This window comes from Zootoca vivipara, chromosome 13 (genome assembly GCF_965207765.1).
Source record: "Zootoca vivipara chromosome 13, rZooViv2.hap1.1, whole genome shotgun sequence".
NCBI classification, from domain to species: Eukaryota; Metazoa; Chordata; class Lepidosauria; order Squamata; family Lacertidae; genus Zootoca; species Zootoca vivipara.
This window is the reverse complement of record NC_142596.1, coordinates 43,255,741-43,278,004: the sequence shown is the minus strand read 5'-3', so window position 1 is coordinate 43,278,004 and position 22,264 is coordinate 43,255,741. Positions and strand designations below refer to the sequence as shown.

Sequence of the window (22,264 nt, the reverse complement as noted above, 5' to 3'; positions counted from 1 at the left end):
TCTTCTTTCTGCTCTCCTTTACTGGATTAGCCCCCATGCATTTGCTCCTTTCCTTAAAGTTGCTTGATGTTGGCACTTCACATACCATAGTCATACACGTTCTCCCCCCCCCCCCCCACAGACACCCTGCTTCCCCTTCCCACAATTTCCAAATGTAGCCTTAGAACCGGGATATACTTCCTGGCTGTTATTCTCTGTTGCTATACATGGGGATTTGGTGTGTTCTCAGGATTTTCCTTACAGCTGTGAAAACTGATGCTTAAAGAAGCTGCTAATCTTGGAACCTTTCATACAGCTTAGTTTTCCAGTTGACTCCCTCTGTCACTAACTCACCCATATCTCCTTTAAGGACTGCCCAAGGAAGTTTACATATAAACTTTGCAAAGCTTTGAAAGAATAAGACACCTATTCTGCTCCCCGCCCTCAAAAAAATACCCCCAAATAGATCAATTAGCCACTGTAAAAATCACTCTCATCATGCCCATTAGTAGTAACTTAATTCCAGCCAGTAATTCCAAAACCCAAAATGTTCTACAACTTTATTTTTCCATGGGATTTTTTTCTTTCCTAAGTTCATGAGCAGTGGTGAATAGATACCAATTCCACATACAACAATAGCACAGCTTGGCTGTTTTTAAAGATTTGTTTGCTAAATACAAGTAAAATAAGCATACTACGTTAGATCACTCTCAAGGCATCAGAACATTTTCTGATGCAAATTAACCCTAATGTGCATAGGAAAATGTTCCAGAAAAACCATCAAACCTTAGAGTTTGAGAGAAATGGAGAACCATAAGAGGAATTTTTTTAAAAAAAAACCTACTGGAGTTGGAACAAGGAGCATGCTACCTGCAAAATAAACAATTTAACAAACATTTTAAAACTTTTTTAAAAATCTAAACAAAACATGTGAAGCAAATTTGCAAACAGATAAACAAAGCATGTGTCTGAATAGATCCTCTGAAACAGAAACTTTCTCAGCAGGCATCTAATAGAGTACAGTACAAAGCAAAAACATACATAGACAGTGTACTAAGAGTACAGTAATATAATAGTTGCTGCTTAACATCAATCGGCAGGGAGTTCCAAAGTACTGTATAGGCATTGCTATAGCTTGAGCAGGTGCTTTAAATATCTCCCTCTAGTGGTTTTCTCCTTGTAGCAAATTACTGGATGGTAGTGGTTCCTATGGGCAGGTAAGCCCCTCCCCCTCTCCTCATTTGAGAAGCTTGCAATGATGTGGTGAAGGTTGCTGTGTGGCAAGCCATTACACGCAAACAACTGTATGCAGAGAAGGCAGCCACGAAGGAGGATTTAAGTGGCTTCCAGATCGCACCTCTTTTTTGCTCTGGTTTTCCAATTTGGTTTTAAAATTCAGTTGCTGCTTGATGAAGGGGGGGGGAGTCTCAATTGTTTTCGATTTTCATCCATCTACTCCTGCATAACATTGCATTTGGAAAAATAGTTCTTAAGAAGCACTGTGTGTTAAGATGATGCATGTGTTATAGGATGTATCGTCTTGGAAAAGGCATTTCCTCTTCCCTTGAATGCAGGGAGAATGACTCTTCTGAGATGGCTCTTACCAACTGCAGTTTGCATAACTTACTAGTATTAAAAATACTTTCCAAAGCCTAATCTGCTAACATTTAATTGGGAGCGCCTTGCTTGGCAACATATATTTCAGTCAAACAGTTTGATTAAATAGTTAAACTAGAAAAGTAAACTATGGATTAGAGGGAGTTGGCTTTTAACAATTCATACAACAGGAACCAAGGAAAGAGCAAGTCAGTCATGCTATACTAGTGCCTTTTTGAAATTCAGTTTCCAAACCAGGTATTGAAGAAACCTAATGTATTAATTCCAGAAAAAGTTCTGTAGCACATTTGAAAAATGTCATTACTGTGTGGGTAACAAACATGAGCAATGAATAGTTGTAGCTTGGCACCATTCCTGAAGGAAGCCTTAAATTTTCTGGGATGCCAGTGGTAGAAACTGTATATCCTTTCCTTCCTCTTCCTTTCTCTCTCCTCTTCTGCTGAAGAGACACACAGTAGCAATTTGGAATTGTATGCAGAAGCCCATTAATTTCTACTAAACTATTGCGTAAAGAAGCTTAAAGTACTGTACTGTATACTGATTCCTGTTACATCTTTAGCATTTTCTTTCTGAAGTTCAAAAGGGATTAGGACCAGTTCACACATAATATAGTCTTAACTGTAAATGTAAATGTAAAAAATGTGTGTAAAGGTGAATGGAGGGCTGATTGAATGGTTTGGGAGCACTTGACATTACAATACTGAATTTAACTGGTGCAGGCCTAATGAGTCAACTGGATGAGAGAACGCTGGGAGCCCCAAGTTAACATCAGGATATACAGAAGTTAACTTATATTTTAAAAGTATGAATGCAACGTAATTCACATTTGCAACCATATGCTTGTCAGGGAGCTGTGGTTGGCCATAGTTCCTTGTTGAGTGTACCTGCAGAGACAAGCCTGGGTTTGGGATTTTGCTTTGAACATGACAGCCCATAGTTGATTTCTAATCTTGTTAGCTGTGAGTCTTCAGAAGCTATAAAAGGAAACTTACACTGTGTTATTCAAGTGCAGGTTCTTAAAACAAGAGAGCTGCAAATGTATGTTGCACCCTGTTAGGGCAAAATTCTGGGTGCGAGAATGCTCAGCCACCCAGCTCATCAGGCAAGGGCCTGTGGTTGTTGCGGAGTATAAAAGGAAGGAGTCCAGCCACGATCCGGAGCAAACAGCAAGGTTTATTACTGCGCAGCAGGTTCAATGCCAGACTGAACACCGTGAACAGGGCTGCAAGAACTTTTAAAACTTCCCACCACCATCCCATAATGCACATCGAAAGCATCATACATACATCACTTGTGACAGGGTAAAACGTCAGAAAAGGGGAAGGTGCAAGGGGCATTAGCATACAGGTAAACAGGAGGTAAGCAGGATTAGCATAAGGATGTCCCAGGACATTGTTAAGCAAGTACCAGTAAGTATCTGGGAAGGGATCCTTGAGTACCTGGTGGGGGGAAACAATGGGTCCAGTTGTGTGTATTGCCTCTGGCTTCGGAGGGTTGGGAATGGCAGGAGATGGTACCTGAATGGATTATGGATATGCAGAGGAGCACCACCCTGGCTACCTGACCTCTTGCTTAAGGGATTATGGCTGTTCCCTGCATCCCTGAGAGCCCTTGGCCAGAGTCGCAAAAAGGAGGTTTCATTTAGAAATAAAGATACACTGTATTCATTCATAAAGAAATATGGTTACATAGAGTCTCAGGCAACAGAGAAAGGGTAGGAAAGGGAGCCTTTATTACTCAGGGCTTGATCTTGAGGGGTTCGTGTTGGTGCGATACTAGAGTGGTGTTGTAGAATCAAATGGGGTCCCCTTGAGGGCATTAGTGCCAATCTTGATTCCCAAATGAAGCCTCGTTTGGGTGCCCCCCCCTATAAAATTCCCTAACAACCCTAAATATGTTGTGCATTGCAAATTAACAGATGCATCTCCAGACTGTGCTAACCCATTATGCTCAGAACTATTTTAGCCACTTGGCAGCCTGCTGTTGTGCAGAGGAAGTGTTTAAGCAGTTTCCCAGTCAAGCTTTGTTCATGCCCTTCTTCATCTCTGCTTTTTACACTTGCATTCTGGAAGGTGTAGGACGTAGGTTAAAGGACATTTTCGTGTGAGCTGTTTTAGTGCAAATGAATTTTGAGTAGAAGCCCGTCCAGGAGAAGTGGCTTTCTTAAAAAACAAAATAACACCCACCCACCCCCGCAAAACATAGAGCAGTAGACTCATTTAACAACCTGTAATCATTTTTACTTGCAAATTGTAGGAGGTAATTCAGCAAATGGTGTCTTGCTGAAAAACAAACTTCTCTTATGCTGCTGTGACTTTTGCCTAATAGTTTGCTGCCATCTAGGGTTGGTGAAGCAGTTTTGCCTCTGCTTTGTGCACATGCTTCTGTAATGTGTTTATGGGTAGAGGCATTGCAAGTTAGAAGCCAGATAGAATTTAAATGCTGCCTTCAACCCAATTTCTTTTCAGCTGCGCCCAGACATTCAGCTGCCGGTTAACAAACATAGAATAGTTGAGTGGTGGACATCCATTTATGATTGAGAGATGTACACTTTGAAATTTAGCATGGAACTTGTGTTCCCTTCACCCGTCTGCAGTTTTCTTATACAGTCTACTAATAAGTGTCCGGCCCTCTTGCTGCAGTGAATAAATGTTGAAACTCAAGATCAGTCTCTCAGATCAATTCGTGTGATCCTAGTATAGTAGATGTGTTTTTCAGAGTACTTGACTGTGGTGTGAGTCTGCTTTAAACCAGCCCTTATGTGCAGGGCTGGTGCAGTGTAGTGGCTAATGTATATTAGAGAGACAGGTTCATAAGCACAGTCACTTGGCACAGAGATCAGTGCTGCTATCCATTCTTCCATGCATTGTCATTCTTGCCTCTTATCCTCTTAGCCCCTTTCTTTTCCTGTCCCAGAGAAGACCTGTGGGCATAGCTTCCACTTTTTCATTTTCCCGTAACGTTATTCCAGACCAGTTGTTATCTTAAGTGCACAAATAAGTCCTAAGTAGCTTTAAAACAGTCACGGTGTGTACCTCAGCTGACTTTTTAAAAAACGTTATGGAGACTTGAAATTTGACGACAGTGCTCTCTGAGTGCAAGCTTATTTATAACTAATGTTTATAACCTTGTTGACTGGCAAGACCTAAACTGCACTTAGCTGCTGCTTCATTAAATAACTGTTAAGTGCAACCAGCTTGAGAAGGCATTGATGACTGTTCTTGTTTTACAGGGTGACCTAAAAACGTACCTTTGCAATGAACAGGAGAATATTAAAGGAGATTCCCAAATAATGCTGCTACAAAGGATGGCGTGTGAGATTGCAGCTGGACTCTGCATAATGCATAAACATAATTTTGTCCATGGGTATGGCTTCCAAATGAATAATGCTTTTGCATGTACATTACATAAAAGACAAAGACAAATCCCTTAGTTCTGAAATACTAGATTTAGTAGGTTCTTAGTCATGCTGAATATAGCAGCAGCGTTCTTCTTTGCATTTCCCACTACCCCTCGCCAGAGAATATAAAGACGTTTATATTCTGTTCTGTTTCTTGTTTTGCTTCCATCCATGAGTTGAAAGATCACAAAGTGGAGGTTGTGGCTGTAGCATAGTCTTATAAATGCACACATTTCTTCAACTGAATCACAACCCCTTTTTATTTTACAGTTTATGTATGAATAAAATCCTGACATGAATGGGGCCAGTAACTGAACTGCCATTTATCCACAGAAACTCAACCCTAATGAAATTGCTTGTAGTCTGTCTATGCAGTGGTTATCTAGGTTGACCTGGATGACGTGCACAACAGTATTTGAACAGCAACGTACTACCTAATTTTTGCTTGTTAAAAAGTCTTGTTTAGCTGGCCACTTCTATTTTCTATTTTGAAGAAAAAACAGCTGCAGGGCCCTGATCTGGACCCCTTCCCCTGTTTCTTGCCAAATATATCCCTCTTCCCCCCCCCACCCTCCAGCTGCTGTTTGTTCACAAAGATGTCATTTGCAGCAGACTGGCCTAAGATCACCAAGTGAATGTTGCAGCTTCACTCATGCTTTATAGCCAAAGTCCAATTTTTGATCCATTTCACCATTCTGGTTCTCCAAGGCTCAGATAAGCACATGTCTGTTTCATGATGATTTTTGAATGCCTGGTGCTATATTTAAAGCTGTAATCTAATATTGTGCTGTGTCAGATGATCTTGGCTACATTATTGATTTTTTTTAAAATCATAGGAGCTATTGTGAACTTTTGTTCTCATTGCAGTATTTTTGATATTTTTTCCCAGTGACCTAGCCTTACGCAACTGCTTCCTTACATCCGATCTAAACGTAAAAGTGGGGGATTATGGAATAGGATTCAGTAGGTATAAGGTAAGTTGACACATTTGCAGAATGGCTATGGCTAAAGTTACAAACTACTCTTTTGTGTGGGCTTGCTGAACTGTGAGAATTGTGTAGCTCGATAATGGTGCACATTGAAATCTCCATTTTTATACTGCTCTTTGTTGCATCTGTTTATGCTGGACTTGCTGATCTTCTCCATCTACTGTTTTTGTTCTAGTGCAGTAATTTGCATATGTCATCAGGATTGTGCCATTTAGGAGGTACTATATCCTGCTGATATTAAGGCCTGTGCAATCTTGTGCTGGTAACTGAATCCAGTAGGAATAGGAACACTCCTTAAAAAATTAAAAGCAGCCTCTGGTGTTGATCTGAGGCATAGAGAGGGCATACTTAATCCTTCCCCTGAATGTTTTTTCTGCATCCTCCCTCCTGTCATTCCTCCAGGAAAAATGGCAAACCACTATTGGCTGCTTCTCATTTAAACAGAAAACTTGTTGGAGCTTCATTTCACCTTTGCTTGCACCATGTAGTGCATTTAATGAGCATCGAATGTACCTAAATTTATCCATACGATGATTGTTGACACTGGCTATTTAGACTTGTTTGGATGAAATATATGTCATTAGGGTGAATAAATATTATCTCTGCATGTCACAGACAGCTAAATTTCTCATTTTTGGTAAACAATTTAAATTTGTTTTTGCATTATAAAACCTGAGTGCCATGGATCAATAAAATAAAATACTAGGTTCCACCTAAATGCTTTAATTTAGTGGTCTAGCTACCAGTCTGTTTTTTTGAGCAGTCTACTTTAATGTGGACCTGCATAAACCCGTAGGAGACACTGCCTGGACATTCTGATTGATTGCCCCAATCTTATGCTTCCTGTCTCCATGCTACTGATTCTGCTGTCACCAAGTTCTCTCTCTGGCCACAAATGGCACTGAAGATGGTCCATGCACCCAACTTCTATAGCACTGCTCTGTTGCTACAGGATAATGTTGAGCATGTAGCTTTCACTTTCCCCCTTCCACCATATAGCTTCCACAGTGCTTCTCTGCTAAGAGACAGTAGTAGGGAGGCTGTGCAACTAGCTCAGTTCCTACGGCAGCAGTGCTGAAGTATAGGGAATTATTACTTGCCACAGATGTCTAGGAGAGCACTGAATTGCAGGTTTGCAGGTTTCCAATGCAGAAAGGCTAGCCAGAAGCTACAGATGCCAAAAAGCCTGTTATACAGACTAAGTTAATCATTACTTATTGATTTTTCAGTTGAACTAAATCAATAGGAAATTCAGCCATAGAATTAAATACTGGATTTTGCCCAATACATTTCAGAGTATTTCCACCTTCTGGGGCAAAGAGATTTCTGTTCATTTTTTGGTAGTGATTTATTTATGACATTTACTTCTGAAAGACTCTACTCCAAAACACGTTGGGCACATTGCAATCCCCAATATTTCCTCCAACTTTAGCATCATTTTGAACCTTCATTGTGTTTTTTGGCTTCGGTTCCCTTGTGCTGACCTTTCTTTTTTCCAAAGGCAATTCAAGGGTTCTCTAATTCCAAGGAATCTGAGGCATGAGAGGAAAAAACAGCATTTGACAGTGTATGGTTTTTGTTTGCCCTTTGAATTTTTTTGTCTCTTTCCTTGATATAATAGGAAGATTATATTGAAACAGATGAAAAGAAGCTTGTGCCTCTTCGATGGACTGCACCAGAGCTGGTGACTAGCTTTCAGGACAGACTGTTAACAGCTGAGCAAACAAAGTACAGTAATATCTGGTATGGAAACAATAGTCTAAGGCTTTGCTTAATTGAAAGTGTTTGGCCTGGTTCAGAGGGAGATCTTGGCCAGGGTTGGGACATCTGTGGCTCTCTAGGTGTTGGACTATAGCTCCTATCATTCTGTGGCTGTGCTGGTTGGGGCTGATAGGAGCTGGAGTCCAGCAATATCTGAAGGGACCACCATCACCCATATTTGGTCAAAATCATTGAAAGTGATTGTAGACTGTGAAAGGGGAAAGGGAAAAGAGCTTCTGCTTTCACTTAAAGCAAACTGCGGTTTGCTGCTTTGTACAAACTCAAAGAATTCTGGTTTGTTTAAAATACCATACGTTAAAAATAAACTGGAGTTTCAAACCATGGTTTGAAATTCTGGTTTCTTGTAACAGTATTCAGAACAAACCACAATCCTATGAATTCATACGTAATGGCAAACTGCTGCCTCTTTCTAAAGGGAAAATTGAAGTTTTCTGTCCTTGCACACAGAGGAGGTAGAGAGGAAATTGGCAAGGCAGAGATTGTTGAGATTGTTTCAGCCATTCCTCTGAATGACATGAGTGTGTTAGAACTGTCCAGTGGTTCCCTTCAAAGCAAATCTGCAGAGTGGATTGCTAGCATGCATATATAATATATATCTCCAAAGGCCCCAATGTAACAGGGTTGGGATTTACTATTGAGTAGTAGGTTTTTGCACATTATTCCACAGCTGGGTGTTTTGTAATTTGAGCTTTTGGAGTTAGGGATCTAGACCTTGCTAGTGAACGAGTTTCACACCTAGAGTGTTTGGTATCCCTGTCAACATAGCTTATGGACTGAGTACCATGATGGGATAATTGTGTTGTGTTCTGGCATCTTGTTATTGAAGACTTTTATTTTTGCAGGTCACTAGGTGTAACGCTATGGGAGCTTTTCAGCGGTGCTGTGAAGCCTTACTCACATTTATCTGATGATGAAGTCCTGGTGCAGGTCATAAAAGAGAAGCAGACTAAGCTTTCGGAACCTTGTCTTGAGCAGCCATATTCTGATAGATGGTAAAACCTGAGTATTTGAAGTATCCAGTTATATTCAATTAATTTCATCAGTCTTTAAAATAGCCCTTTAAGACTACTAGGAAAGGGCAGAAGTGGGCAGGTTGTGGCTCCCTGTGACCACCTAGTGGTATTGTGACACTGCAGAGATTGAATATTGGGAGGTCTCTTTTGCAATGCCAAAAATAAGTCACAGTAGTAAAAAGTTTGCAAGTACTTAATAAGTAGAAGTAAAACAATTGGCATGTTTCTCAAACTTAAGAAGACTTATTGCCTATTGACAGGAATTGTTGTCCTGATACAGCACTGACTTTTCTTAATGGCCATTATTACCTACATTATTGAAAATGGAATATGTTGTTCTTTTCACAGGTATGAAGTTTTGCAGTTCTGTTGGCTGTCTCCAGACAAGAGAGCAACAGCAGACGAAGTGCATAAGCTTCTAACGTTTCTCCGTATGCAAAGTCAAAGGGATTCGGTGATTGATCCTGATCAGTGGAATGATCTCAAGCCTGATACTTCAAACAGAGAGTCCTCTGGTAACTCTGCCTTTCCAATCCTGGACCATTTCACAGGCAACAGGTTTGGCCGTGAGATGGAAGAAGTTCTCACGGTAACTGAAACAAGTCGAGGGCTCAACTTTGAATGCATCTGGGAAGCAGCCAAACAAGACCACTTTGAATGCAGCCAGGCAAATCCTGATGAGGGAATGGCTTATACCAATATCTTCTTCCCAGTGGAGGTTTTTGAGAACACACTTACGGAGCAAGGACCTGGGGATCAAGTTGAAAGTGGGCAGGATGTGCTTCGTGTCGCTGGGGAACTTCCCGTGTTTAATGCCCAAAAGCCTTCTGTTGGAAATGATTATTACATCCAGTTAGAAGAGAAGAGCAGAGACAATAGTGTAAACTTTGATAACCAGGATTCTATATTGATGACTGACATGAACAGTCATGCAGTTGTAAAGGACAAAAACTCTCACTTCATAGTTCTTGGGGACTTTGTTGCTGAATCCACTACAGATAGGGACTCTCTCCATTACAATACATATCCCAAGGAACAGGATTTCCATGTTCATTGTCCTGAAAGTCCTTTCCAAGATATATTTAGTGATATCGACAGAATGGAACAATTTACAGATACGAGAAATAGGTTTGAGGTGGCTGATCTAAATGATATTCATGTCGAACTTGAAGCAGTTTCATATTCAGGTCTTGAGGGGTCTGTAGTTGATCAGCTCCAGAAGGGAAGTCCCAAACATGCTTCTGAAAGTGAAGCTGTTTGCTTGCAGGAGGATATCATAATGCAGTCTGATCCTAGCTTACTGACTTCAGAAGAGCTGTCGGATAACTTTCTTTTCCTTCAAGAGAACAATTTACTAAAGGGGGCACTGAGTAACAGAACTGGTGGTGGTGACTTAAAAATAGCATCTGACAACACAAAAATGCTAGATCCACCAAATACAAACTCTCTGGGGGTTGGACTTAAAATGGCTGGGAATTCTCCAGTCCATGAAGACGAACATTTTGTGCAAATGAGCACAAATAAAAGCAAAAGTATTCCGCCCCAGCACCTTATGCAAGGTCAAATGTCTCCTAGGTCACCTGCTGTGGATAAGGAGGAGGTATCCCCCTTATCAGGAACTGAAAAACCCTCTCCTAACATAGAAGTTAATGATAACTCTGCCTGCAGTATTGATTACTCTTACCTTGACATGGATCAAGTCTCTGAAGCTGGCTTTAATGAAACGTTGCCCATGAATGCCAAAAACCAAACTAATGGGAGTAGCCCCTGTCATAGCACTGGACTCCATGCTCAAGAGGATCTGAAGAGTAAGCCAACTGGATTAGAGCAAGGTGATGAGTATATTCTGGAGCCAACGGACGAAACTTTAACCGAGGTTCAGAAATGTAACAAGGAGACCCCGGTCAAGGATATTGCACTTTTGTCTGTCCTTCCTTCAGACCGTACAAGTCACGACAGTCTACTGGAGGACAGTTTATCAGCTCCCACACAGAGCATGGGGCAGTCTGTTGATACACCAGACTCATTGGATTCATTAGATGTTATTGAGGTCTTAGAGTCTTTAGTGGGTCAGAGCCCCCAGAAACCTTTGCCACCTGATAAACCTGCTGACAGTGGCTATGAAACTGAAAACCTGGAGTCTCCTGAATGGACTTCACACCTTGTTGGCAGCAACTCCAATGAAGACATGGCTTTGTCCAGTGCTGCTGGTGATGGTCTTTTGCATGATAAGCCTATGGTCATTCTGTCGTCAGATGTCAATACAGACTTAGGCACAGCAGATACCATGGATACATTTGAAGGCATCTCTAAGACTTCTTTTGGTGGCATCCAGAATTCGTACAGGGATTCTGCCTATTTTTCTGATAACGATTCTGAACTAGATAAGAAATCTGAGGTTATAAATACATTGACAGACGCTCAAGTACGAACAGAGGGTGGTATGTGCAGTGACTACTTTGAAATAGAAGAGAATAAAAATGCAGAAAATCGGTCAAGTGATGATCAAGTAGCCAGTGACCAGTTCATAATGAACTCACGCTTGCAGGTAGAGTTGGAGGAGAAGCTGGAGACCGCTGAAACAAATCTAGAGTGTCTTCATAAAGGTGACAATACAGCTTCATTGCTACCTGTGGTAGATCTAGAGGCTACTGATGAAGATGACATTGAGATCATATATGAGGATTCCCTCAGAAGTGTCTCTTGCACAGGCACTAACACAGCAGACTTCCTTCCTGAGAGAGAGATAAAGCTCACCCCTAACTTGTATGGCCCTGCTGAAGTGTTGGAGAAATCCTTAGTGTGCCATTTTGAAGGTCATAATAAGTTGAAAGAGCCAGACATCGAAGGAAAATACCTTGGAAAACTTGATGTTTCTGGGATGCTTGATCTATCAGTGGATGGGGATGATGCTGATGAAGAAGATGAGAACAGTGATGATTCTGAGGATGATATGAGAACTTTCCACTTGCATGGACTTAGCTCTGACAGCGATGAGGAAATTGTCCATCAAGTACCAGTGATCCTTACTGATAGCGATGATGGCAAACATCTAAGGAGCTTGTTAAAACATCCGAAGCCACCAGGGCAGAACAACCCTTCTGAAAACTTTATGAAGAATGAGAGGAAAGCAGTAACATTCTTTGATGATGTCACAGTCTATCTTTTCGATCAGGTATCTGATGTTTTTCTCGTTATTTGTTCTCTAAAATGTAAATGCCTGCTGGTGGTGGAAAGATCATGGTCATAGAATCATAGAGTTGGAAGAGACCACAAGGGCCATCCAGTCCAACCCCCTGCCAAGCAGGAAACACCATCAAATTGGAAACCTTGGGCTCACTGTGGCAAGTTTGTGCAAGGAGGTAGGGGAGGAGAAGAGAGAATAGCCACATAATCTTGGAGGCCAGAGTTTTCATAATCTATTAAAATCTAAATATTGTGTGTTTGCGGGAGTTCATGATAGAGATCAGAGAATCTCAGGTGGGGAAGAGTGCTGATAAGCTCAGGCCCTGCTTGCGTCTTTCCCATGGACTTTTGGTTGGCCACTGTGAGAACAGGATGCAGGGCCAGATGGGCCACTGGCCTAATCCTGCAGGCTCTTCCTGTGTTTTCAAAAGCTGTGCAAGTAATGGATATGCACACTGATCACGGTAAGCCATAAAAAGGTGTGCTCGATTTGATTGTGCCTACTCTGCTGTCTCTGGCTTAGCGCAATGTCTAAACTACAGATTGCGGTTCTGCTCTGATGAACCATGGTACCTTTTGGAGTGAAACAAACCTTGGTTTGGGTGTAATGCTAAGGCCAGAGGTCGTGGTTTGTTTCCTCTTCATACAGTTTGGTGCTTTCACAATAAATCATTACCACGACACACAAGCTGTGTTAAATCATAAAAGGAAGGGAAAAGCCTGAATTCCTGTTGTCCCACATGATTTTTAAGGGTTTGAACTAAGATGGGTGATTGGAGTTGATTGTTCATTCTAAAAAAAGAGCATCATAGGACAAGTTTATGAGCACCTCGATCTGTCCTGTTTAGTCCATACCATGTTTGTGGCAGAGGTAGGTAAATACAATTAAATATAACTAAAATATTCAGATTACCTGTAATTTTCCTAGTCAGTGTCCCACTAAGAAGAAGTGGTCTTCAATAAAGGAATATATCATCCTGAGCCATGCTGCAATAACTCTATGAAACTCTCCTCCTAATTGCACTAAATGGCAATGATTTAAGCAAAGAAGCCCATGGGGCTTGAAACAATGGGTGGTCACTGTAACCTGCAATTGTGATTGTGAAGAACATGGGTTGCCTGTAGTTCTTTGAGAGTTAGAACGGTTATGTGTGTACACTCCCTCTCCCTCTCTCTGAAAATAGTTGACCTACTTTACAGTAAAGTCCAAGGTTGTGTATCTAGTTCCTACTTCTGTAATAAGATAGGCCACAAGGTGCCTTTTATACCTTGTGGGAAAGCAAACTAGCACAGCAAATTGAGGCCTCTAATTATATAAAAAAGCAACAAAACAAAAAAACCCAGACCTCTAGAAATGAACCATGATTAGGTTTGCGGAATGGTGCAGAGTTTCTTAACTTTTGAGTGCTGTCCAAAATAATTGAGTTATGTTTTACCAAGATCTTTTGGTGTGTTGATCCACACAAAAGGTTTTATATGGTAGGAATCTTTTTGGTACTTGGGGGTGCTGTATTGTGGGAGCTGTGGTTCTTTCTGGAGGTCCGGTCACAGAAGATGTTACTGGGGGACTGCTACGTTACCCCATGGCCTGCCATGGCTGTTGGTAACCCTCTGCGAGTATGGTGACTCCCCATACCAAAAGTTTCCCCATCAGGCAATTAGGTTTGAAGATGCCTTGGCCAGGGTTTGAGATCAGGCTCTCCCCACTGCCTCCGCTGCTGCGGGATCGGGCCCTCCCGCCGCCCGCGCTACCTGCCATAGGGCCGGATCACGCTCTCCCCGCCGCAAACCGGGCCCGCGATCGGCTGCCGCTGCGCGCGCGATCGCTATCTCCCCACCACGATCTGGGCCCGCAATTGGCTGCTGCTGCGCGCGTGCGATCGCACTCTCCCCACCGTGGATCGGGCCCGCAATCGCCGCCGCTGTGCGCGCGATCCAGCTCTCCCCGCTGTCTCCGCCGCTCACAGGATCGTGCCCCCCCCTGCTGCTGCTGCGAGGCTGGATCGGGCTCTCCCCGCTGTCTCCACTGCTGCGGGATCGGGCCCTCCCGCCGCCCGCGCTACCTGCCATAGGGCTGGATTGGGCCCTTGCCACCGCTGCCGCTGGCCACCCGCCGCCCACGCTACCTGCCGATCTGCAATGTGTATAGGATTTTGGCTCCCCCCCCCAAAAAAAAAATAGTCCGGCCCAGCACAGGCTCTGAGGGCGGTGGACCGGCCCCTGGCTGAAAAAGTTTGGGGACCCCTGGACTAGATGATCCTTAGGGTTCCTTACAATTCTATGATTCTGTAGTACATCAACATCCCCACCCCTATCCCCCAAGACCAAGGAAATCTGGGCTGCTTTGAAATACTACACTGTAGATCTTCAATATGGTTTCAACTGGTGAAGCATCACATGCATACGATAATGGAAGTAATAGTATTTCTTTGGATTATTTTTTAGGAAACACCAACCAAAGAGCTCGGAAATCGTGCTACAGAATCAAACCAATCAGATTCTGATAACACTCCTGTTCCCGCTTCAGGCCCTGGTTACTTGAATAAATTTACAAATTCAGAAAGTTCTACAGACGAAGAAGGTACTTAATATTTGCCTTGCAAGTTTAAGTGTATTCCTTTATAAAATTAAGATGCAAAGTTCCCAAGCAAAAGAAGTACGTTTTCTTCCACTCGTTTCTTTGCTTGAATGCTTGTTCTAACCGGCTGTGTTCATTGGTGATGTGGATAACTTGGAATTTTGTATTACTACCAATGATTAATCTAAAACCAAGCTTACTTCAGTTCAAACCAATTGCAATTTTCCCATAAAGATGTTGGCGTTACAATGATCCTAAAAGAAGGACCATGGCTTAGTAGTGGAGCTCTAGATTGGATAGGGATAGTAATCTTGTCTGGAAGCTTAGAGAGTTGATGCCAGACAGTACTGTGCCAGGTAGGCCAACGGTGTCTCTCATTATGAGGCAGATTCCTCTGTATAGATAGGATAACCACCCTTACTTTGCTTTAACTGTGGTTTCCTTTCACTTGTGAAGCTTCTGTTGATGCCTTTAGAATTTGCTAGGTCACCCACCCTATTGACTACCTGAAAATAAAGGACAAAGCTCCGAAATAACTTTTAAATGTTGATCACATGCTGAACAGAAATTCCACTTTTCAGTGTAAATATTCAGATTTAAGTTAAAATTTAAGGAAGTGTGGTGGTCTGCAAGGAGAAAACCAACCAGAAGAGTTTGTTCCTTGTATACCATCCATCCCTACCGAAGAGAATATATAAGGGAATCTGGTGACATACTCTGTGCTTCACTTTGCAAAAATCAGTGTAATGCATCACCTTATTTTTTTATAGGCCCCTATTTTGTCCATGTGTTTACCTTAGGATTAAAAAAATCTGGTTTTGTGCTCTTAGAAGTAGGAAAATATAGCATGTGTGTGCTTCATTATCATATGTCCAATTTTCATGCCGTTCGTCTGCTTCAGTTGATGCATTTAAAGATTTCTGATACTGGCTATAAGCCTAATCCACAGAGAGGAGAGAATCTTCTCTGAACTAATTGCAAGTTCCATTCCCTGGAGATTTCGGCATTTTCTCCAGATTTTTATTCTATTTTAATGTGTGTGTGGTTTGTTCTAGGTGGAGGTTTTGAATGGGACGATGACTTCTCTTCTCCAGAGCCCTCTTTCATAGCAAAGGCAGCAAACAGCCTCATTAGTTCCAAGCCTTCTCTTCAGACCTCAAAGTACTTCTCCCCACCACCACTGCCTCGAAGCTCTGAACAAAACTGGTCGAATCCTTTACCTTACTCCAGGTTCTCTATCTCTCCAGCAAACATTGCAAGCTTCTCGCTCACTCACTTTACGGATTCTGATATTGAACAGGGAGGCAAGTATTTTCCTTCAAGCCCTAGTTTGTTACATCAGTATGGTTTTCGAGCAATGCTTGCTCAAGCGATTATTAAAAGATGATAAAATTGTGAGTAAGGAAAGTAGATCCTGTTCTACCTTCTGCCCACCCTTTTCCTAAATAGCTTGTTGTTGTTCATGGCTGTCCTTTTTAATCCCTATGTATTTGACTTTTTCTGATTTATACCTACTACTCCCTTTTCTTTGGCGCCATATTGCAGCTCACCTGTAGAAGTGGCTTTACTGTGTGGCAAGGTGGGTGGATTTTAGGTGGCAGAACAGAGAGTAAAATCTCAGGTAGATATGTCTGGCCTATGCAGCCCAGTAGGTAGTTCTCTTGCCCCGTCTTCACTGGAAACGAATAGGAGTGGTGCAAGCGCTGAACTGACTCTTGTTTTGCCCAAGTCCTTCAGAATTTAAAGCACACCAAATAAGCAAGTTCACCACTGGCTAGATTATTATTACTTTTAATCATAAAACTCGGATATTTTTTGAGCACCTAAATGCCCCTGGTGCTTGTGGGTCCTTGGTGTTTGGTATACGAGCTTATATTAGGTTCAGCAGAGTGCTGATTAGATAGGAGTATTTGCTTGTTTATCATTAAGGCCAGTGTTTAAATAGTGTAGTTAGCTCTATTATGTCCTGACATTGAACTGTGTGATTTAGACAGTTGTGCCTGACAGACTTCCAGCTGTGTCCCCGGGGTTGATTTCATAACAGGAGATGGATAATTCAGGTGCTTTTTAAACGTCAGAATCTCACTTTTGGAGGAGGGGGAAGCGGCCCAAACTGCTGGGGAACTATTATGGTACAATCTGTATTTGATTTGCACAAAAATGCATCCATGTTCTTTCAAATACTTTCACACCCGCCCGCTGCAATTTCAGCAGAGCTTTTTTAGGAAAAGGTCCCTGGGAAACAGGCCTTGGGAGGAATCCACAGTCTTAAGGAACTCATTCTGGAGGCAGAATATCCAAAGCCTCACCCTCTAATAGCCTCGTGTCTCTCAACAGGGAGCAGTGAAGATGGAGAAAAAGACTGAAGCTTCTTCCCTCGGTGCATGGTCATCGTTTTGTGGGGGGTCACGTCTGCTTTTTGCCTAACCGCCAATATTTTCGTTTTCGAAAACGACTACCTTCTTGCATCTGAAAACAAAGCAGACCCGCTGAAATCCAATAATCAAGATGTTTGCACACCCTGAAGGCAATATTAGACCAAGACCTGAACTCGAAGGTGGATGTTACTTTTTGTAGTGTACTGTTTTTTGAAAACTGGTGCATTTTGCATTTCCTTTAAAAATATATATCATGTGCTAGCTTTCCCCTTCTCTCCCCTCCCCTACTTCTCCCCAAAGTACTTGAAGTATCCTGCAGACAATTTGTAACAAATATGTACAAGTTATGCTCTGGTTTATATATAGGATTGTACCATACCCTTTTGTATTCTCAATGTATTATCTATATGAACATGTAAAATTGTACATAGCTGAGCAGAAGGTGGCTATGTCAATTGAAGCTGCCTGACTTGAGAGCTGTTGTGTAGAAAGCCATATTTCAAAGACTTCACACCTTGCTTAGCTGCAGATGCACTAGTAACTGCCCTTCCCAGGTCCCTCTGCGTTGTACAAAGCCATTCTTCTTTGCTTCTTGATTGATGGAAATTGTTGGGGTCCTTTACCTGCCTAACTGGTTTGCTTTGTGCTCCTGTGCCCCTTTTTGCACAGCGTACTTGTCGGGGTATACAGAGCTTGAGTCTTCCTGTTTTTATAATTTCTGGAGCTTTGTATGCTCTCCCCTTTTCTAAAAGGGTAATTCACTTTCTTATATTCCCATTTGCAGTACAGTGGTCAACGAACTGACTTTTTAGTTATAGTTGGCTAAAAAAAATTGTGGTGTTGTAACATTCTTCTGTTTGCTTCCCTCCGCACCCAAGACTCAATATCCATGTGTGTGTGTGTGTCCTTAAATGATGGTCTTGGTTACTGGGTAACTTCTTGAATCGCTCATCTCATCTTCAGGGAACTGTTCACATTTCTGCTGATGCAATGTAAAAGGGGATGTGTTGACTCATGCCGTTGCTGTTTCTCTTTGTGTTTGAAGTTAGGTTTCTCTAAAGAAGCAGCTTTAGTAGAGCAGGCTTGCTGGGTCTCCCTGGGTTCTCTGTTGCGTCACCTGTGGATATTTGAGAACCAATCTTCAATAGAGATTTGGGTCTTCTGTGCCTGCTGTAGTTGGCACATACTGCAGGTTTCCATGCAAAACTGATAGTTCTAATACCTTAAGGATGGCTGATAGAAACTTAAGGGCTAATTGGCAGTGTGTTATTAGACCCAGATCTTTCAGAGCTTTTAAATCCCTTGCCAGAGCTCTGTGTTGCTGTTGGAAAGCTACTCTGACATTTATAAAATAGGAAGGGGTTTAGTGTATAGCTCTCCTAAGTATGGTGAACTCAGAATATAAGCTGCAGGGTACCGTCTCCCCCCCCCCCCCGTCTCACTCTTAAAATGAGCACTTGAGCTGTAAAATGTGTGTTGCAGCCTCAGCTTTGGCAGTGTGTAAAAAAATGTTTTGTTTTTTTTTAAAAATTAAGCTATCTAGCTGACCTGCACAGGTTTCTTTCTGCTTAAGGCCTGAGAACATCTGTAAATGGCATGAAAATTGGTATCTTTTAAACCTTCTCATCAAAGAATGTATGAAAGTATTGAGAGCTTTCCTTTGCCCTTCTCCTTCAGCCAGGCTGGTTCTCATGAGCCCTGCAGAGGGCAGAAATTGAAGTGCATTAAAACTGTGAGTTATGGATTCCCCTATTACACAAGGAACTCAGAAGTCCTAACGAAAAATTAATAGAACAGCTTGAGACATGTATTGCTTCAAGCATTTGCCCGCAACATCATTTCATGTGCCAACTTTTCTCTAAAGCTATACTGTCAGTTTGGAGTATCCCACAATGTTTGTTCTTGGAGGAGCAAATTTTAATGTGCACTGAATTAATTTTCAAAATACACACTATAGCCTTGGGTCTATTTGGAATGGTTCTTCCTCTTTTGGACAGGCCAGAGTCAAGTAGGGAGATTTTTAAAGTTGCATTAGGTTGTTTCTTCCTCTTTCTGCTTTTTGTTAATGTAATAAAATTAAAAGCAAGGAAACACAAAAGTGAACCTGCCCTACAGAGTTTTCAGCAATATGTGGAATTGTGCAGTAGAAAGTATAGGCTCCCTAACTTTGTGGTTTATGACTTCAGGCTTAGTTTATGGCAAGGAGATAAGCTGTGGCTCTCTAGATGCTGTTGGACTCCAACTCCCATCAGCCCCAGCCAGCATATCCAGTGGTTAGGGATGGTGGGAGTTGTAGCCCTACAGCCTCAGGAGAGGAACAGCTTAGCCACCCCTGGTTTATGACGTAAAGGGGTGCATTGGTAGTATTCTTTGCTTTTATCCAATCTTTTTTTTAAAGTGTGAAAATTATGAATACCCTAATCTCACTTTCCTCATGACTGCATTTTTTCTGGGTGCTTGAGGCATCTTCCTGCCCCCTTTTGCCAAAGAATCGGCACTCCAAAGTCTCATGCTGCAGATAGAAGTTGGCTTGCTTACTCCCAGATTGGAATTCACACGGGGAATTCACACAGTTTGGAGATGCAGCCAGCCACAAGCCTAACATCTGATGCATTAAGTGGCTTCAGGGCTGTCCGGGGTAGGGGGTGGGGTGGGGGCAATAGAAAACACTTCCTGGAATGGATTCATAAGGCTGGCACTAATGATGAGGGAGGCTTAAAAAAAAAAACAACTCCACAGACTGTAACACACACTTGTTGCTTTGGCCATATGAAATGCAAAGTCGCTATCTCTGACGCTTGTTCTTCCACTCTGTGGTGAGATCCCAGAGTCCATTTGTGTCATTAGCAAGACAGAATTTCAGAGTACATCCCGTGAACACAAAACTCTCTCATAGTGGGCAAAATGATATTGTGAGGCACCTGTAACTAACCAAAAGCTCTTAAAACGAGTGTATTTTAAAGCACGCGTGCGTGCACACACACACACACACACACACACACACACACACACACAGGCTAGTAGCCCTAACAAGTCACTTGAAGACCAAATTTATACCTTTTAAACCCTCTACATGGTTTCTTTGCTGCATGGTTCACAAGCTGACTTCTTTGTCCTTTCGCACCTTAGTTACCCAGATGACAGTTGTGTGTTTTGCAAGATTTGAGCAGGTTAGCATTTGTGGTGGTGGTTGCGAGTAACAGTTCTCTTCAAGGGGGTGGCGGGAGTTGTATGTTTCCTTCATACTTAAAAGCCTGTGTTTTTAAAGGAGGGTGGTGTCTTTAGGACTAGACGTGCAAATCCAAGAATTAACATCTTATCCCAACCTTCGCTGCTGCTGTTGCTGCTGCATGTGTTTAGGGTTGCTGCTTCTCTCCCCTTCCCCACTGCCCCCCCCCCAGTAGATCACCTGTACATTTAAACAGCTGCATGTTAAAACTTTTAGCAAGCAATTCCACCCTGACCCCCCAGTTTTAAGGATGAATTGCTAGGAAGAAGCTTTATGTTGTAAAGTTCTTCTCCTGTGATTCTTCTGAAGGCACCAGAGCCCAGCCAGAAAGTTTTGGCTGTTGAAGGGGTCTCTTGTCTTTGCTGCTCCAAGGTGAGGAAGAAGAGTCACTTGGGGAACAGAGCAAGGCATTAGCAAGAGCTTATTTAACACCCAATTTTGTGGGGTTGTTAATAAGCCCTGGAACCGGGAGCATCAGCGCCACAATTGTACCAGTGCAGCTGTGCTCTTGCTATTCCCCTGCAGGGGCCATGTGTTTTGTAAATTGGAGCTGGACTTTTCATAATGGCCAGGTTGGTGTAGCAGTTCAGAGAGGCCCAGGCTGAAAGATGGAGGGTGGTATCCAATGCCACTTGTACTCTGAGTAGACCCACTGAAAGTCAGTCAACTTCATTCATTCCAATGGATTTACTCTTTGAGTTGGGTTAGCTTTGGATACAACTCAGTAGGTCATGCGTTCCCCTCACCCAGATCCCACCCCTGTAAAGTAACGTTTGCAATGCAGCAATTCAAAATGAAGAGAGTTTTAATTGATAAATAATTTTCCAAGTTCTGTGCACAAGTGAGAAGGGGAAAGCCACTGCTTTTATTGGAAATGGATTCTCTTTTTTTTAAAAAAAAAATACTTAATGGAGCACTAATGAGAGCCATTCATGCCTACTTTTTAAAAATCAGTGTTTTAGATTGATTTATATGCAGTTCTGATTCTTTTGTCTTTTTTTGAGAGGGAGACAGCTTAGTTAGGAAGGTTGGGGGGGGGGTAGACACAATTATCCACTCAGTTTAAAATTGCATTGCGGGTAAAATGGCTATTTAGATTGGAAGATGGAATTGGAAATTTATTAGCCTTATAAGAAATAGCCTTAAAAATAAGAATGGAGTGTAAAAAATAAAAATAAATTCAGCTTTAAGTTGTATAAAATAACCTTTCTTTAAAAATAATAATCAAGTCTTTAAGGGCAAATTGTTGAGATGAGCGTACAGAAGAGAGGAGAAAGTGTTCAGTACCACCAGCCTGGTTTTTATTTTTATTTTCAAATGAAACTTGAATGAGTTTATTATGTTTGGTTCCATTTAATAAATCGTCTGATCTTGCACAGTGGTAGCTGTAACCTAATGGTAAATGGTATCTGTGTGTATATACAGTGTTTTATTCTATTTGTAAATGAGGAAATTTATGTTACAAAATCATAGGGGAGAGGTTTTCCTATTGGAAATTTAATACAGGTATGAGGTTTATGGCAATATTCTAGTCAATGAAATTTCAGGTCGAATTTGTCTTTAAATTGTGTAAATTTTAAAACTGTAATATTTCTACTGTACATTGATCATGCATAGTGTGATTCAAGACTGCTTGTAATTTAAAGAACCTTATTTAATATGCAAAATAAAAATAAAGGTATATATTTATAAATCCTGGTGTCCCATCTCCATTTCATACTGCCACCTAACCTGAGGCGACATGAAGCTTTCACCAATGAGCTATGGTTCCTCCTTGCCTTTGGGTATATGTCAAGTGGGGTGATTGTTACAATAATGACGCCACATCTTTTTTCACTGTTGATGCAGGAGATTTTAGGATTAAGTTTTAAAAAGTACCGTTAACCAGTCTTCGGGGTGGAGGGCACAGACAATGACAGCTTGCCAGGGTGAATAGAACAGGTTCTTTAATTATGGCATTTGATCATGGTGAAGTTAGCACAGCCAGATATCAGCAACAGGATTGACAAGTTTTGAGGACTGGCCTTGGTACAAATGGCATACTACAACACCTGCTTTTTCCTCTTTCTCCTGGCTGTGTTGTGCCCCTTGGGTTTGCCATAGCTGCTCTCGC

The 22,264-nt window shown here is 41.9% G+C and overlaps 1 protein-coding gene across 4 annotated transcripts in view; it reads left to right on the top strand.

Moving 5' to 3' along the window:
• Positions 1 to 21,844, top strand: part of LMTK2 (lemur tail kinase 2) — a 46,484-nt gene extending 24,640 nt beyond the window's left edge. The window contains exons 7-14 of one of the 4 annotated variants that reach the window (XM_035131628.3): positions 4,829 to 4,962; positions 5,886 to 5,970; positions 7,607 to 7,728; positions 8,610 to 8,759; positions 9,129 to 11,955; positions 14,412 to 14,547; positions 15,600 to 15,848; positions 16,882 to 21,844. In XM_035131628.3, coding sequence (XP_034987519.2) covers positions 4,829 to 4,962; positions 5,886 to 5,970; positions 7,607 to 7,728; positions 8,610 to 8,759; positions 9,129 to 11,955; positions 14,412 to 14,547; positions 15,600 to 15,848; positions 16,882 to 16,910 — 3,732 coding nt within the window. In that variant the 3' untranslated portion in view covers positions 16,911 to 21,844. Of the gene's footprint in view, positions 1 to 4,828; positions 4,963 to 5,885; positions 5,971 to 7,606; positions 7,729 to 8,609; positions 8,760 to 9,128; positions 11,956 to 14,411; positions 14,548 to 15,599; positions 15,853 to 16,881 lie in introns of all 4 variants that reach the window. The other 3 variants (XM_060282499.2, XM_088657289.1, XM_088657290.1) reach the window with 3 other exon arrangements.
• Positions 21,845 to 22,264: the final 420 nt, after the last annotated feature.